Source organism: Ornithodoros turicata, chromosome 6 (assembly GCF_037126465.1).
Source record: "Ornithodoros turicata isolate Travis chromosome 6, ASM3712646v1, whole genome shotgun sequence".
Classification (NCBI taxonomy): Eukaryota; Metazoa; Arthropoda; class Arachnida; order Ixodida; family Argasidae; genus Ornithodoros; species Ornithodoros turicata.
This window is the reverse complement of record NC_088206.1, coordinates 23547738-23566498: the sequence shown is the minus strand read 5'-3', so window position 1 is coordinate 23566498 and position 18761 is coordinate 23547738. Positions and strand designations below refer to the sequence as shown.

Sequence of the window (18761 nt, the reverse complement as noted above, 5' to 3'; positions counted from 1 at the left end):
TCCGGAACTGGAATGCTTCGTGAGTTGGAGCGGTTGGAGAGTGAGGAACAAGCGCGGGCCCCGTCGGATTTCGAGAGCTGTGTTCGTTTTGCTTCAAGTTCGAATTTAGTTGCAGTGCGTCAGCAACGCAGTGGACTTTGTATTCACAGTGCACCCATGTATCAGATCTTTGAATCAGTGCTTTGTGTCAAATAAATATTTCTTTTAGCCAAAAGAAGCTGCAGTTATTTTGAATATCGGGTAACGGCGGTAGGCGTGAAATCCGGTAGAAGTCGATGGTAGCCAGAACCGGTCGGAAGGTCAGCCAAAGTTAAGGTTCCTGATTGGCCGACTGGCATTGCATAATTTCTACAACGTTGCACTCTCATTGGTCGTGTGCCCAGTGTTGTGTGAATTATCTCAAACTATGGGGAGCTGTTGGAGCCTGGCCTAGGTTCGAGTCCTACAGCTGGCTGACCTTTTCAGTGACTTCCATCTTTCATATGTTGGAGGTCCTCGTCTTCCCCGTTGTTGCAGATCTTTCATCGCAGATGGTACATTCCGCATCAGTGCATTCCGCACTGTCGGTGTGAAATAGTTCTTGCCTTCGACGTCTCATTAGTAGTGATCCAGTCCGAGCTTCAAAAAGGAGTCCACTTCCGTAGTCGTCACACCCCTATAGTTCAAGCCAAATCGAATATACCTCTTGTTTTGAAGTTCCTTTCAAGATCCTTCTTTACAAGTTAGTCTAGGTGGCGCCAGCTGCTACCCACTACACAGGGAAAAGCCAAAGTCCAACGTCGGACAAAGTCGCAATCCATCCATCCATCCTCTGTTGTGTTGGCAGTCTGCTATCCTTTTTTTTTAATGTAGTCATTCAATTTTGCTTCTCTCATTCGCTGTCAACTTGCCCATGGTGGCACTTATCTGTGACGAAACATAGTCAATTAGTATATTCCAGCGTACATTTCTATTACAGGTAAAGAATTCGTGAACAACGGGTGGGTTGTTTGACCGCTGGCACAATATCTTTCGCTACATCGTTGTACGATATGGCCATGTATACAGCATTTCTTGGATAGCTTGGATGCGTGAGCTTTTACACGTTTGTGATACACCACTTACCGGTGTCAACAAAGGTTCTACGACGTCGTAAACAACGTTTTTACATAAGTTCTACGTTATCTTCACATGGGGAGCGTTGCTTTTTGAGTGTGACGTGGTCCTTGCCAATGTCATCGCACCGGTTGAATTCACACATCCTGTGTTTCGTGTTTTCAGTGCTTACTGAGCAGTGAGAAGAATGGCCAGCCCCAGAACACGACGTGTGTTACAAGACCTTCGACCCAAAAATTCCAACAATGTGAGATATTCCAGCATATTTAATGAGCGGAATTTCGCACTTTTGTTTAAAAAAAGTTCTACCGTGTTGGAGCATAACATTAAAGACAGGCACAGTGGTCTCTTATGTCGACAATGTTCTAATTTTAAATATTTTTTTCTACGTGCGACAGCCCACTCTTCCGTGTCAAGGAAACAGTTATCAAACCACAACAGAGAGCAAACTTTGTTTACAGAGAATATACTTTACTAGAGAACAAAGTATACTTTAGTAGCTCCGTGCAGGTGCTTATAACTATTATAACCATACTTGTTTTGCTGTGTACAACAACATAAATATGCTGCTTCATGCCAAAAGTTAACTAAATGAATAAGTAAATACAAGTAGTTCAAGACACATTGAGTGAAGGTGCATTCAAACACAGTGCTGAAATTTGTTTTACAAAATACAAGTTTGCATGAACGTAGGACAGAAGCAAGTACTGTTTTAACAGCCTATGGATGACGATTACTCTGCACAGCATGTTGTGCAGGTCTCATGACAAGCAAGGAACATTTTCATGCTGCAAGAATGTGCAGGCTGTGTTGGCTTACTATAAACACTATGAACAAATGTAAAAGAGATTCGGATAGCATTTACTCAGTTGCCAACTGGCCTGTGAGTTGCTGTCCCTGGCCTGTCTATGCCTCTTTGTGGCCTGTGTTCATCTTGTTGTGGTTGGTTTATGAGAGTTGGGACATGTTGTGAATGACAGCAAAATTTCAGTCAACTATTGAGTTTGCATCGATTACAGGTTTATTCATTTTCTAATTCTTAGGTGTCTTCCAATCCCCAGTCAAAACAACTTTCATGAAAGCAAACACTACTTTGACATTGAATGCAAAATATTCTTCCCAAAATACAGACTATAAATGGGTTATCTGAGCATAAAATACTGCCATCAAAGCACAGCATCTCACCCAATGTGCAAGACTGCAACTGGTGGTTTTGCATTCACCGCAAAACCGAATCCCAAAAAATACGGGCTCGGTTCGGTTTCAGGTTCGCGTTGCTTGGATTTTGTTCCGGTTCAGTTCTGGTTTGGCCGTGCCAAAAATCGAACCAGTTCACAAACCGGTTTGCCGCCCTGAACCGGTTCAACGCTTCCGTTTCATATCTCCCATAAAATTGCTTTTATCATTCTTGCTTTTATTTCCTATGCTTTTATTTACCCGTGTTGCTTTTATCAGGATATGCGTGACTGATAGCTTACTGCTGTTGCCTGCATTGACGTTTTTAGTGTCCAAGTGCTCCCCTTTAGCGAGAGAAAGAAGAAATGGATGAACACTTGCAAATAGCACTCACGCTGATGAAGTGGTGTAGTCCTGCTACTGCCTGTTCCCCAAATCGCTTTTTTCACACGCACAGCGCCAGCAAGATACACATGACGGAAGCTAAATAAGATGGACAGCATTTTACATAGGCGATGGTACTGAGTGGCACACTGCATTCGCAGTATGAATCGACCTGAAAGCTGGAATCGACTGAAGCATGTCGAAAATAAGTCTGCCAGCCTTGCTCTGTCCGGGCTTACAGCAGTGTACCAGATAATCCACGACACAATCGCACTACCAGTAAGCAGGACTACATTTATTTTTCATACCCCCACCAATCATACAGGCACTGTTCTGCGTATGCTCCTTCTCCACTCTTCATGTTTGTAACTTGTTTAATTTGCATTGGGCGCTTGCTTAGTCATATATTCGTCCTATAGAGCCACACAACTGGTCTACTCCATTCCTGCTTCATTCGGTGGATGATGGCAGGCCACTCACCTTTCAGAAAATACAGCAGTTGCTAGCAGAGGACTGCTGCGACGTTTGCTTGAAAACCCAGCGTTTGCCGTCGTCTGCGTGGCGCCTCCTCTCTGAAGAGCAGACACCTCAGCGCGTGTATGGGGCGCTAGCCACAGCGTTCACAAGGACAACTGCGCTTCAACGTGTTAAAAAAGACGCTCAAAGCATACTTACTATACGTCCTCGTTTGACTGCTAGGTGAAAATTTGCGAAATCCATGATATGGAGACCATAGTGTCCTCGTTCAGGGATTGAGAGGCAGTTAACTCTTATGCTGACTTCTTTTGTGTCCGAACCGTTTCATTGTGAACTGGTTAGCGCTATTATTTTTTCCAGTTCTGCTCCAGTTCGGGTTCAACAGTGTCATGAAAATTTTGGTTCGGTTCAGGTGCAGTTTTCGGTTCTGGTTCGGCTCGACAGCCTGATGTTACGTAGAATGTTGTGTGCATGCCTTCCACTGCATTCATGCCCTCAGTTGCGTCGTGACAACCATCACTTTGTGATGTGTCATGATCATCGGCATGATGCATCCCTTGTGATGCGAGCTGTACAAAAAATGGAAAGTGTGTCCTTTGATGCAGGGGCTCAGATGTTTGTTGTACACTCTGCAAATGTGGTATGCTTGTATATTCTTTGTTATGCAGTGTCGGAACATACCGCTACCTTTTTTAAGACCATTTTAAGTGTTTGCACTGCTCCTTTAAAAGAGGACTTGACATGATGTGCCAGAAGTTGATATTCTTTACCTGCGATCTACAGAAATGCTTTGAATGTGGAGCTCACAACCCCCAGTGGGCCAGCGTTACATATGGCATCTGGATCTGTCTCGAGTGCTCGGGGAAGCACCGGGGATTGGGTGTTCATCTGAGGTGAGAGTTCATATCTTTGGGGAGCTGCGAAGTAGAGTGGGAGCCTGTTTGACTGACACAGTGTTGTGCGCAGCTTTGTACGTTCTGTCACCATGGACAAGTGGAAAGAGAGTGAGTTGGAGAAAATGCGCTGTGGGGGCAATGACCAAGCACGCCGTTTTCTGGAGTCCCACGCAGACTGGGATCCGAGTGCTCCCATTGCCCGTCGTTACGAGTCCCGGGCTGCGGCACTTTACAGAGACAAGGTCAGTGCGATAGACCTTCCTTTGTAATGAGGTGGCATTATTTATGTATTTTTGCACGTGCATGTGCAGAAGAAGAGGGCCGGCCTGCAAGAATGTTAAGGAATTTCCTCAGTGGTGGCCCCAGCAGATTTTTGTAGTGCTTTGTGTATGCACTACAGCTCTCAAAGCTGCTCATGTGTTGAGCACTGACGAGGCTACTGAGGACAGCACTGAGGAATTTCCTCAATTTTTGTGCAAGAAGGGTCCAGAAAGGAACCTGTGCACTAACAGTATTGTGACATGGTTTCGTGGTAATGTCATAAAGGCAATGAACTAAGGCTTTATCTAGTCAATGTCAGTGAGGTCAATGCTGCTTGTAAGCCGTTTATTACTGTTCTATTTTGATATTACGAGGAATTTATCCCGGTAAAGCCCCTGCTGTTGATTTTTGTATTGATCTGCCTCAATAGACGTTCATCGTGATGGACAGCCATGTTACGCATCCTGAGACATATGCTGGTCTATGTTTCAGATAGCAACTGAAGTTCTGGGGAAGACATGGAGCGAAGAGACATCCAATGCGGGACGATCTACTATTCCCAAGAGTAGCTCTGTGCCGGAACCTGACTGTAGTGGCGGGTGGGACAGCTACCAGAGGTAAGGTGTTTGCAGTCAGTAACAAGTGTGTTTACAGCTACAGTCTTCTTCTCCAGTGGTGCTGGTAATTTTAGCTACAATATGGAGCAGGTGGCTCATAGCAGGGACAACTTCTTTGAACGGGTGCAAGCCGAAAATGCTTCACGCAGGGAGTAAGTTATTTTGCTCTCCAGTTAGTAGGGCAATTGAAAAATATGGAATAGTGTAATCGATGTGGTGTCCATTGTCTGGCATAGCTTTCTTAGTTTTGCACAGAGGGGTTTTCTTGAAAGTTTTTCCATGTCTCTTTGATAGAGATATTGTGTATTGGGAGCAGACTACTACTACAGCGAATAACAGTTTCATTTGAAGAATTGAAATACCACAGTGGAATGGGAAAAGCTGTTTGTGCCTGTTAAAATGATTTTGATAGGATACATCACCTGAGTAAGCAACAACAACTTTATTTTGCGATTATGATTGGGGAGTTTCGTCACCAGGGACGATACTCTACCTCATTGGTGGTGGTAATGTAGTGGACTGGATGTTGACGTTGACGCGCGCTACGTGCTTCAGCCGCTTCTTGATTCCAGAGCACAGCTATGGTACAATAAAGATGTTTGCCTGGTGTACTAAAATTATTGGTTGACTACTACAACTTGTCAAACTAAAGTACACTATGAGGTGCCTGCAGTGATGAGCAAAGTACATGAAGTAAAGTATCAAGTACTTGCAAAAATATGTACTTTTAAATACAATCAAACTCCTTTACGACGAAACTCAGGGGACAGCAAGAAAAATTTGCAGTAAAGGTATTTTCGTTAAAAAGGATGTCCATTATTGGACCTATAGGGCTCCAGCGGGACCGCAAAAAAATTTGCTGTAGTGGTATTTTCGTTAAAAAGGTGTTCGCTATAAAGGAGTTTGACTGTATTTTTAAGTACCTTGAAATACAACATGCTGTTTTCATGCCACGTCTTTTAGATGTTTACGGAGACTAATATGTGCATACATACGTTCAAATGCAACATTATGCATGCCTGCTCCTGCTATGTTCATTATAGACAAGCCACATACTGACGCTATACAGGGTGTTTCACGAAGAATGAGCCAAGGTTTTTAAAAAAATGGTTCATCGCACACCAAAAAGATGGACTGATACTGTTACCAGTGGTGGGAGCATACTCAAACTATTTCTTGTAGAGGTGTGCAAATATTCAAAATTTTGAATACGAATAGAATATTTGTGACATCCAGTTCGTATTCGTAGTTTTCGAATATATTCATAAAAGTTCGAATATCATAGCAGCTCATTACAAAGCTGTTGCGGGCTGTGCGCTGGAATTCGTACGTTGTGGCAGCAGTGACTAACCTGAATAGTGGAACAGCTGCAAAGCTACACGCAGAGCTTTCGAGGTACGCTCATCTGCAAATGCCTCACTACATGTTCGGTAACCGAAACCGAAACTAGTACACAGTTGCATGCAGCTCCCATTAATGTCCCACTGCTGCTCCCACCAAACGTGAAACCGCGGTACGCTTCATGCATCGTCAGCACAGTCACGACTTTAGTGGATTGCCAGCGAATTCTGAACATTCGTGCGAGGGCTACAGTTTGGTTAAATTGCGGTTAGATATAAAATTTTGTTGGCATTGAGCTGAACACCGCTCTTCACCGTATCACTGCATGCAACTAAACCCCGCGTCTTGAACGCATTTTTCGGTTTAGACTTGTGGTAGTCAGCATTGGTGTACTGAGAGGGGGCAAGGGGGGGCCGTGACCCTCCCACCTGGAGCTCAAATGTTCCTTGTGAAAATAGTGTGCTCTTTAGTCATAGGTCATCATGATTATTCTCAGATGTCATAATAGGAATCTCAACACCCGCACAGTCCGCAACGTCCGCCTCCAGAAAAGGGGGCTGGAGGGGTTGCGTGCTTGCCCCCCATGTAAGCACTTTGTACCCGCTGGAAAAAATTCTGGGGACGCCCGTGGCAGTCTGCGATATATAATAGAATCATGGTGGCGCGCGATGACGGTGATAATCAAGGAGTGAGACGTCACAATGTTCCCACATCGTTTCCCCAACTCCGGCGCTGCGCGACCGCATGTTAAAAGTGCCAACTAGGACGACAAGAACTCTGCAAAGTCGTTTGAGACTGCACTAACTGTTGTGATAGACGATAATAGTTGACATGGCTGAAGCTCGACCCGCATGGAACGATTTTGCTCGCGACTCGCGCGTGCTGGTGTGACAAAGTTTTGAGGCGCACGCACAGATTTTCGCCCTGAAATGAAAGAAGCACTAAAGACAAACGTCGCGGAAACGATCACGCATGATAAGCACAGCTATACAACACGGTCGAGGATCGTGGTTTTACTGCGTTAATGAATGGGGCTGTTCCAAACTATGCATTACCGTCAGGAACGATGGGCTCATGCATGAGAGCACAGTGAAACCGTGCAGATACTCACCTAGATGATAACTGCATAAGGCATTGTCAGTGCAAGAAGAGAGCACCTGCTACATTCCTTTTCCTTCTGAAATGTGCTCATCGAAGACTTTCCAGACGAATGTCTGCACAGTTCCCCCTGAAGTCTGCTCAGGATGCATACTAACCCACCTGTCCCCCACTCCTTCCTGCTGTCCTCTCTCCATCTGTCCACATCTGTACGCTGCTCATAGCCACAGTTGCTTCACAGTGCTAACACAAGAAAAAAAAAGAATGTGCTCATCAGTAAACGATCCCACATTCTGAGCATGTCATTCCCCTTTACTTCCATTACATCTGTCTCAGCACACTTACAATGCCAACACTGTCCATGAAAGATTTTTGAAGTGAAAGTTGTTTTTACAGTTTTCAGCTTGCCTCATGAGAACAGCACATTGTTTCATTGTAAAAATAATTTGACTGTACATGTGGGCAGGTATGCCTTATGCTAAGTCATTAATATACAGGGTGGGTGCAGATAAAGTAGCCCTACATTTTCGCACAGAGCGCGTTCCCCGCATACCGTACAAACTTCCGGCGGCGCAGGACGGTGCATTTATGCGGTAGAAAAAAATTGTGGTAACCAAACTCTGCGTAATAAAATCGTTTGCAACGTGAACTTCGCTGCGTGTATAGGCCTCTCTCCGTTCACAAACAAAAGACGCCGTTGTTGTGTGGTCAACCACACGAACGTGACTCCTGGTTGCCGTATGTAATTGCAGATTGATTCAAGTGTTGTCGAATGGTAATTTCTGGCAAACTGTGTCACATTATTCTCATTGTCCCGGACTCTCTGTTAATTTGTTTTGCCCACACTGGCCTTGTGACGTCACCCGCGGAAACTGGTCTATTTCCAATGGGACATTGCAGTGTAGCACAGTTGCATTGCCCTACCGCTGCGGGTGCCACCTACACAGAAACAAAACGAGATCTGGTAGGCCTAGCGGAAGCGAGACGCAACTGTGCCGTGACCGCCTTGTTGACTTCTGCATGGGAAAATGGGGATGCACTGAGAGCAACATTTCCGTGGATAACTTTTTGCTACGTGGAGTTGGGTTACTACGATTTTTTTGTGCGTTTCTACCGGATAAATGCGTCATCCAGGGAACGCCATACGTGCAAAAATGTGGGGCTACTTTATCTGCACCCACCCTGTATATTCCTTATTAGCAATTTTCAAGTGCATGTCCTGAGGCATTTTTCTAAGGATCAGCAGAACACAACTGTGACCATGCTAGTTTTCAGGGCTTAATTCTTACACTTAGAAGCCTATGATGTGATATTCAATTCAATATTCGAAGGACAATTTTGCTGATGTATTCGTATTTGAAAATTTCAATATTCGCACACGTCAAATTTTTGTTTTCTAATTAATTAAGTGAAGTGAAATTAATTAGTCAGATTTTAATTATAGGGTTTATTCGCATGACGTCATCCGCAGGAAACCGCCACTGTCGCTTGCAGGCAGATGTGCTGCATCGGCCACCATATTATAGGTCCCATCCAAGTAGCTACCCATATTGCACACACCGTATATTTGGTGTTTCAAAGTTATTGTGCAGTGTGACTTGTAGCATATCCAAGCAATTTCCATGTTTTTGACGTTAATAGTCATCCAAAAAGCATATGGCAGCAAACGAATGCGGGAACATAACTTCGAGGGACCTACAGTATGGCAGCGAGGTGACGTCAGTGAATAAACCTTATAAGGATTCCAGCCCAAATGTCAATGGGAAAGTTGTAGCGGATGATCCAATGACACCAAACCCATTGTTTCCAACTTTGTACCTCTAACAGATACTTTTTTTTTTTAGTTCCAAAGACTAACTTTCGGGTTTGCAAAAAAACAAGGGACCTGTTGCAGATGCGCAAGGAGTTCATGTCAAGCCAAAATGTCAAGGAGAACAGAGACTCGTCTTCCAGTCTAGCATCTAGTGACTAGACTTCGTTCAATAACAGTATGCTTGAGAGAGCTGTGATCCGGCGCTCCTCCCGCATCGTTTTTTGCAAACCCAAACGTTAGTCTTTGGAGCTGGGAAAAAAAGGATCCGTTGGAAATACAAGTTGCAATCAACAGGTTTCGTGTCATTGTATCACCCGCTACAACTTTCTCATTGACATTTTGGCTCAAATCCTTATAATCAAAAACTGACTAATTAATTACAAAACAAAAATAGTTTGAGTATCCTCACACCACTGGTAACACTATGCAGTCCGTCGTTTTGGTGTGCGATGAACCTTTTTTCTTAACTTGGGCTCATTTCCGTGAAACACGCTGTATATGTGAGCAAACAAATCGAAAGAGCTCATTGAGGCCGTTGAGGCTTAGCTTTGAGGGTAGCGGGCCAAGTGCAGTGCTGGCTGTCATGCAACGAGTTAGCAATGCTCACAGAAGAATAAACTTGAAGTACTTCAGCCAAAAGTACAGCAAAATGTGCTTCAAGTAAAGTAGAAAGTATTCAGCAGAATTACTTGAAGTAAAGTAAGAGTACCCCCAAAGTGCCCATCACTGGGTGCCTGCATTCTGATGTCAGACATGATGTGGCTGTTTGCACGCAACTCAGTTGTGTGCAGCAGAAGTTACTGCGTGCCAACTGTTCCACAAAGCACATATTTTTCTTTCCTTTCTTCTTCGGGCACATTGTGCTCAAGTGTTCTTTGCATTCTAGTGACATCCCTCCAAGCCAAGGTGGTAAATACACAGGTTTTGGCAACTCAATGCCTCGAAGTCAGTCCGCCTCTACAGAAATATTCGATGGTGCCTGGTCATCACTAAGCATGGTGGGTACTGCAAGCATGTATTTCTTTCTGCGCTGCTTTCACATTGATTGCTTGCAGGGTTTCTCCAGTCTAGCATCTAACGCTTCCAAGATTGCTAGCAAGGCATCCGAAAACGTAAGACTTTTACATTGTTCAGGTTCATAGACTCTGACTGATGGGCATTCTGAGAGGGGGACAATGGCTTCTTTTTCGAGACCTGTGATTGCGTTCATCTATTGGACTCGAGCAACTTGAGAGTCGACTCTTGGTGGGCGAAAGTGCTGTAGTGTGGTTCTTGTAATGTCATCCGCGTGGTAGCGACTCTCGTTCTAAACTTTAAGGATTCAACACTAGAAGTGTTCGAGGGTCGACTCCCAGCAACTCTCCTTTGAATGCGGGTTGCTGGAGTCGATGATGTACGATGGCTCTCATACGTCACAACTCCGACTTGCGGGTAGCGTGAGTTGAATAAACGAGCACAACCCATGACTGCGCAGTCAGCTTGTGTGGCGTTGCAGTATTTGACAAAGTTTAACCTAATTGTCTTGTCTCCAATATAATGAGGGCCACACACAAGCTTTTGTACCATTTGAATGGGTTTTTAATTTCGTCCAAAATATTGGTGTTTTAAAGGAGCTCAGAAAGCCATCTCAAATATTTTTCGTTCTGAACGCATTGTGGAAGCAGGTAACTTAACTTGGTGATTAAAAGAAAAGTTTTCTTTGTACGTATGCAATATTTTTCGTAGAAAAAAAGACACTCGAACATTGCCGCGCGCGTTCCAGTTCAACTCACTTTTCAGGGTTAAATGAGGAGGAGAAGGAAAAAACGTCACTGGTGAGGTAATACAAGTATAGAAAACGGCGACCGCGCTTCTTTCTGGGTCAGTGCTGCCCTATTTTCTTTTCTTTTTTTTTTTTTTTTGCTTTCTCCCTGTGAAGTGATGAATAAGGAAGGACCTCGATGTTCCTGGCGATGGGATGGATTCATGTTCTGGAAACAAGGAAAACCAGGGAAAATGCTGCTACGTAAGGTGATATGCCGTGATTAAGAACATAACATCACTATTTAACCACTCAAATTCACGGGTTTTCGATATGTGTCCAAGTCGTGTTAGCGAACGAAAGCATACATTTTAGCAGCCATTTGGCTTAGCAGGGCGGCATGTTGGTTAGTTCATTATTAGGTTAGTTAGTTGGGTGTTTGCAATGTTATGTCTGGGTAAGCAGTTCGCCATTGGCAGTTGCCCACGCGCGACTGTGCATTTTATGGTCAGATAACATTTACGCTAGTCACGTGTTGTTTCAGTGCACGCTGATATGTCGCTGGGCGCAAACTTAACCGGCGTTGTCGGTCATTATGTGGTGACAAAACAAAAGGCGCCGGGCACAGATGAACTCTAACATGCGAGTTTGTGTCGTCCACGTTTGTAGCCTGCACCGGCTAATTCTCGTTTAGCTCTATGATTGCTGAGTTGACCATAAATTGTTTTGGTTTTATGACACTGCTTGGCTATGTTGGTGTGTAACCCAGCCAATAGATGTTCAACGCCTGATGCCGCGACGTGCCGGCGACGGCATATTGCGATAGATTTCACTGGATTGTACCTGATAACGTATCGGCAAGAACACTCCTCCGGCTGAATGAGACATTAACTGAATGGCTAGCAAAGTTGCTAGTCGAAGTGACGGGCAAGTTAGTGATCATAGATGCAGCGATCATATTGAAGCGTGAACGGAAGCAGCGCTTATTGCTGCACTGTGTTTATACTTATTGCCACCAACAACAGAACAACCAACAGGCACCACGATAACGAACACCATACAAAACACAGACATGGACAGAACAGCGTTCAACTGGCACCTAAAGTTTAGTTTCATAATCCACCTACTCCGGAAGATCGCGGTAGGGAAAAGCGATGTCGAGCAGGGACAGGTTGACCGATTTTTGGTTAACTTTGCTCGGGGAGTTCAATGAGGATGGCCTCCACAATCTCATGCCCTAACCTTGAATGGTGTCTGTAGACCAGTGTTCATTTGCTGTATCTGATGAATCAAAGAAAAGGCAAAAAGAAACTTCTTCCACCGCTGCGGCGGAGTTCCGAGTGAAAAATAGCAGACGACGTTCCTCTAAACCAATCAGCGGCTCCACTTTCCCGACGTCAAAATTGCGCAAGCAGCTCGACGGCTCGTTCCGGGCATTGCCACCGTTGCGCACGGCGCGATTTTCAAAATCGAATTCTGCGATATTTGTGCACCTGTTGATAGAATTACTTCGCATGGTGCATTTTAATAGGCATGTGTACCGCCTGGTTTAAAAAAATTGTGGCGATTGAAGTGCTTTCCGAGCTCCTTTAAAGGCATTGTAGCTTTACAGGTTTCTTTTACGCCTTTTGATGAGTAATGCGTTAGTTTTAACCGAATCCTTACATCCCTTTTAATCAATCACTGGATCATATTCTCGTGAACCGTTAGTGCTTTTTATCACTGTCTTGGCGCATTATGGTCGTAGTTGCTGCTGCGCCAAAAAAACACGAATCATCATCATCAACAGCCACACACAAGCATTTATAAGCAATGTTCGAACTATATTGTGCTCAAGAAAGTTTCTGTGTTCCACCATAAGCTACTGTGTACTGGAGGCATATCTGTGTGTAATAAATTGCAAGATAACATTCACTTCATAGTTGTGGCATACAAGGCCGGTGTTGGTTGTGTGTAAGCTTGCTTGCTTGCTTGTTACAGGCACTGAGGATGGGCAGCTTTGCAGCACAGAAAGTTGTGGAGATATCTGGGAATGTAAATGAAAAGGTAAGAGGGAGAAAGGGCATCTCTGCTTTTCTTCTTTGCATGCTCCTCCTTTTTATTTTCTGGATGCAGACAACTTACTATGAAGAGACCAGAAATTTTTTCAGGGGTGTGACCTATGATATCCCTACCATGGGCTCTCTGTCCGTGCCACAATGACACATATTGATTATTATTATTTTGATCAGCATTTTTTTTTTAAGTAACTATCTTTGTCTTGTTTCCTTTTCTGGAACTATAAAGGGATCTCCCAAATTTTGGGGGTTTCCCCGGAAGTTAGATTGGCTCGGCTATCCGGAAATTCGTTAACCGGACAAAAACAGATGACTCCCTAGGTGTCCGGATAATCGAGACATGACTAGTTGTAGATTTGACAAAATAAATGTTGCTGTGTGCCTGAGAAATTGTCTGTGTTGTCTTCACTGTTTCAAATTCTTTTTGAGCAAATTCTCAAGTTCTGCTTGACTGCTCTGTATATGTGCAATCCTCACACACATTTTCTTTTAATCTCAAAATTAAGGTTAAAGAGGGAACACTCATAGGAGACCTTCAGACTCAAGTGGCCACCTTAGGCGTAAAGGTGGCCGATGCAAGTCGACGTGGAGTACATGACTTGTCTACGTTGTTTGCGTCAAGCTCCTTGGAAACTTCTGGAGAGAGGTCCTCTTTGTTGCAGCGGTCTAGGTATGTGGCCACTGAGTCCGCTCCTTGTGCTCATGGTAATTCCTACACAGAAAACAAGGAGATTGCAGCGATGCCCCACTCCTGTTTGATGCCGAAGAGGACTTGTGGGCATCTCAGAGCAGGTACATCATCCTTGCTGCAACTTCTGTTCATCAGGCATGTCTGGCGAAAGGAGGTTCCAAACCCAGCCCACAGAGTGATAGTAGAAAAAGTGACAGTTCCTGAAATTGGGAGAGGGAAAGCATGATCCCAGCGAAAGCGAGACGCGATAAGCCATGCTTGTGTAACCTCTTTCTGTGATGCTGGTGTGGGCTGGGTTTCCAACCTCCTTTCGTCAGACAGAGAACGATTGCGTTGAGAAATTCGTCGCACGCTATCCTCTGGGAGCTCCGTAGAAAGATGAAAGTCACGGAATAGGTTAGCCAGCTGTAGGACTCAAACTCGCTCAGTTCTTTCCAGCTCCGTAGAGCATGATGTTCGGCTATTTTTTCCGATGGGATAGCTCCTGAATATCACTGTGAATTATCATTAATTTGAGTAAATTAGACACGCTCCTCACATTGGTGTGGTAAAAAAGTGACCTTTACTTGGCAAATTTCAGAATTCAGTTCGCAAAAATTTGCATAATTAAACTTACGTTACACGACATTTATATCAATAGGTGGCAGAAACTTAGTAAGAATAAATGCCATCGACCGCATGATTTTAGGTGATGTAGTTTCTTTATTTCTGGGACACCCTGTATGCAGATATCAAAGTTGCAGGAACTCAATGCTATCACATTTTGTGGATTACGAGTATAAACAGGGTCTGAGGTTTTCTGGAACACACAATTTTTTCCTTACACAATTCAGAAGGGTAAAGATCAGGTAAAAAAATTCAGCAACAAATTGGGAGGGTTCAAGAAAAAAATCTCAAGAGCCATGCAATGCAGGAAAAAATCGAGTTTATTTACGTTTGTTTTTCATATTACAAATGTAAAAAGTAGGAGAGACAGCTTCCTGAGTAAAAATATTGCATGGTGGATGCAAGAAAGTGCATGGTCATCCAAGTATAGATAGCAGTTCACTGGAGACATTTGTGTTCAAAAAGGATCCCATATGTGTTAAGAGGTTTGCGGCCTTTGCTCGTACTATACTTTACTAGCAAACCTTTTGACATCACCGCATAAAAATCAAAACTGCTGCTGCTAACCTTGGTTTGAGATAGTGAGAGGTTTTGCCCAGTAGCTCAGTAGCCCAGTAGCTGTATGGCAGGGTTTTCTGGCAAGCCTTCCTTCATGTCCATTTGAGAGTCCTCTTGCACATCTTTCCTTCAGGGCCACTCAGAAGCGAGAGAGGAACTTCTCATTTTCTCCTTCACAGCTTCTTCTAAAAATAGAGAGAAACCCAAGCAACTTTTATTCTATTGTTCGTGTCATTTAGTCTTTTTTTTCTACACACAGAAAGATACACTTTCTTTAGCCTCTCTTGTTTTACAGTTCACCAACGGAAGAGAAACGCAGAGATTCAAAAAAGGAAAGTAGGCGCAAGAGTGGAGATAACAAACTCATTGACTTGGGACAGGATGTCAGGTAGGAGGCTATCACCTTGTGGCCAATATTAATGTGTGCACCTGCCACATACATCAGGAATGTGATGAAAACTTTCATAGTATGTTGGAATCAGTATGTTCTAAAACATGTGTGCCTTGAACTTTAACCTGGAGGAGCAGTGTGCCTGAGAGGAAACATACCAGAAAAATATTCAAACAATTTCAAAATTTTATTCACTTGTAACATAGAGTAACATCCAGTTTGACTTGTGATGCTCTCCTCTGTGTGCCTCTGATTATTTGCTCATGTATTACCGTATGTTTCCTATTGTAAACTGTTGGTGGATATCGTTGTGGACAGCCCCGTGGTACACCTACTCGAAGTGGTGCAAGAAGTGGGCAAACTGCCGCAAAAAAGTATCACACAGGACATGAGTACACTTTTCAGATGGGTGACATAATGCTCCCTTTTCCGGCAATGCATTTTCTGTGGAATAAAAGCCATATGTTGCAGAGCACAATCTGCTGCTTGGGTACACTTGGAGAAACATGGCAATGTATGAAGCTGCACACTCTGAAACATTGCAATAACAGCGTGTGTGAGCTCTTGTAATGGACAGAATAACCATTTTTGACAGTGCTATACTCTCTCTGCATGGCATTTTTGATATTATCTTGTTCTTCAGATGCACAGGGTGTTGTATGGTAGGCTGCATATATGGAAAATGTACTTTACTTGGTTCCCAGAGTGTGAACTTTTTACCCGTCCAAGTTGTATACTGCCTCTAAACAGTGTTATGGCAGTGTATGATGGGGAGAGCCTAAGCTTGTGCAATGAAGAAACACGACACACAGTCAAAAGCTCATGGATATGATCCACCAGCTTGCCTGCGTCTACACCATCTTGGTTATGGCAATGTAATTTTCTTTTGTAAATCGTCCAGTGCTTGGCATAGGGCTACAGACATAAAGTCCTAGCACCGTTACAGTAGTTGGACAAATTACAATTCAAAAAATGTAAATCCCAAAACTTTAATTAATATTTTATATAGGGCCACTTTATACATTGGAACTGAGTTTGAAAGGAACCTTGTTTAACCATAAAGCACAAGGCTCTAACCGTAATGTGATTTATTGGCCCACTGCGGGTGTGTCACAGGACGGACATATAAATCAAATTACTGCACAGTAAGACAACAGTTGTATCTTTCTGATTTTTCTCTTTCCCTCTTAAATTTTTTTTTTTTTTTTAGTTTTTTATGATTGGAGATATAATGTACTAGTAACATACCATCTATGGATAGAGACACTGTGATGCTCAGAAACATTAGTATATATGCTGATATGACAATGTAGTTGGGCAACATAAGAAAAAGGTACTAGCTATCACTCCAGTTATTTTGTTTCTGGGATCACGACATGGATAGTATCTACACCTTTTAATGGCATCACTCCGGTCGTCACTGCATTTTTTACTTATCATGCTGAACTACAATTTTGTTAGCATAAGAAACACAGAGTATGCATCACAATAAGAGCTTCACTATAAATTAGTCGTGAAAGCCAGTGTTGATGTTCTTGATGTGTAACGAAGCAGACACTTGTACGTCAAGTGTTGTGGCTTGCATTCTCTAAATCAGCAGTTCTCAACTGGGGTTCCCTGAACCTTGCCCTAGCTCCCATGAATGAAACATCAGTCTGTACCTCAGGCCAGCTCTGGTATCGACTGTGCCAGGTATTTCGTCGTTGGCATCGAGATCGCTGGACATTTCGGCTGAAGCCCGTTGTAGAGAGAGGAGAGCCAGCAGCTATGATCATCACCAGTTGGCTAAACGGGTGGACCGTCCCACCCCAAAATAAATGATTAAACAAAGTCAATATACCACTTGTACAACATCTAGCTCGCTTGACCCTCTTCTACACAGTTGTGTCTACCATTGTGCAGTAGTTTCGAAATCTTGCTGGCTGGCACGATCGCAGCTTCCCTCGAATAACCTATGTTGAGGATCACTGCTCTAAACTGTGTATCTGTACAAGTTAACCAGACCATCCTGTATTTGATAGATGCTTCCTCATCAAATTTTTTTCTCCTACAGGGATAGCGACTGGGATTCTGGTTGGCAAGATGGTGGCTGGGAACAGCTGGATAGAGGCTACCAACGTGTGGGCACGGAAGCGGACTAATCTTATGCTTACTGCTGCACTCGTACGTAAAGATGAAATAAATGGAACATGTTTATTTTGGTGCTGCACCTAGCTGTGATAGCTTGCCCTAAGATGTCCATGAAATGCCAGCGTTTTTAGTATTGCAGACCTCTCTGGCTTTAGAAAAGAAGTTCACTGTGTCATACTTTGTACAATTGGAAGATGTGCAGTTTAATCCCCTAAAGATCGATGGCATATATGGTTAGGACCACAGAAGTGCAAAATTAGCAAGAAAAGAGACAAAAGAGAAAGAGAAGAGATGTACTTTAGATGAACAGGAGAATGTGCACTGCATAGCGTTCCCCAGTGCCCGTATTGGTAGCTGAATTGGCACTTTGCAAAGTTAATTTTCGGGATTTTTCGAGTTTTACCCTAAGTGACGATGATGCAAATCGAGTAGTAAAAACAGGTTTTACTGGGTTGCACCATAAAACACAATGCTTCAAGTGCTCCACCAAAGTAAAACCAAGTGCTCCAATAAAGTATTTCACATAAAACTCCACAGACAGATGACTGGTATCTAGACTTTTGCTTCCTTTGTGCATGTAAACGTCTGACGAGAGACAAAAAATAAATAAATAAATAAACTAAGGTCAGAACGAATTTATAGAAAAATAAAATAAGACCGTGCAGAGCTGCAGTTGCTGTTCCAATGGTGGTCACTTGCACGTACTACTTGTTTTGCTATTTTTCCATAGTAGACAGTAGCTACTCTGGAGTAGACAGTGTGGTGGGACGCTTGGTACTGCAAGTGGCAGCAGCAATATGCTGGGAATGCTTGCGTACGACTCTTCATAGTATTAAGTACTCTGCACAACATTTGTGCCATTTTCATGGGTGGGGCCCATGAAGGTTTTTCGAAGGGATTCCAAATACCCTCCTGTGTGTCCTATTGGATGCAGACCAGCGGCATGGTCGAGCGGGTTAAGGCGTCTCCTGCTCGTTGGTGGTAGCCAAGGTCGTGCTGAAGACTGGGACATCGTGGGTTCAAATCCTACCACCAGCTGTGCTGTCTGAGGTTTTCCCTGGGCTTTCAGAAGACTTTCCTGACGAATGTTGGCACAGTTCCCCTGAAGTCAGCCCAGGATGCATACTAACCTCCCTATCCCCCACTCCTTCCTGCTGTACTCTCTCCATCTGTCCACATCTGTACGCCGCTCATAGCCACAGTTGCTTCACGGTGCTAACACGGAATAAAAAAAAAAATATTGGATGCAGGTTGACACTTCATCTGTAAGTGAGGGTGAACCTGAACTCTGGTTAGATTATGAGAGCGTCCAGGAAATAAATTTCAGTATGCTTTGTTTGGGACGGTTTGTAAGTGGTAGCTTGCTTGTTGATTGTGGATGGCTGCTATAACTAAGCGAAGAGGAATAACTATTGGTTAAATCTAAAAT

General features: G+C 43.7%; 1 protein-coding gene across 2 annotated transcripts; it reads left to right on the top strand.

Annotated features, from left to right (window-relative positions):
• The first annotated feature begins 772 nt into the window (after positions 1 to 772).
• LOC135396437 (ADP-ribosylation factor GTPase-activating protein 1-like) lies at positions 773 to 17398 on the top strand. Of its 2 annotated transcripts, none has more exons than XM_064627399.1 (13): positions 773 to 958; positions 1261 to 1342; positions 3916 to 4025; positions 4099 to 4270; positions 4782 to 4906; positions 4963 to 5058; positions 10045 to 10156; positions 10214 to 10270; positions 12880 to 12945; positions 13463 to 13626; positions 13677 to 13748; positions 15107 to 15199; positions 17256 to 17398. In XM_064627399.1, exons 2-13 carry the CDS (start codon positions 1283 to 1285, stop codon positions 17341 to 17343), a joined length of 1215 nt encoding a protein of 404 aa, XP_064483469.1. In that variant the 5' UTR covers positions 773 to 958; positions 1261 to 1282; the 3' UTR covers positions 17344 to 17398. The 2 variants fall into 2 exon arrangements, with proteins under 2 accessions (XP_064483469.1, XP_064483470.1); XM_064627400.1 differs by having other exon boundaries at positions 773 to 980.
• Positions 17399 to 18761: the final 1363 nt, after the last annotated feature.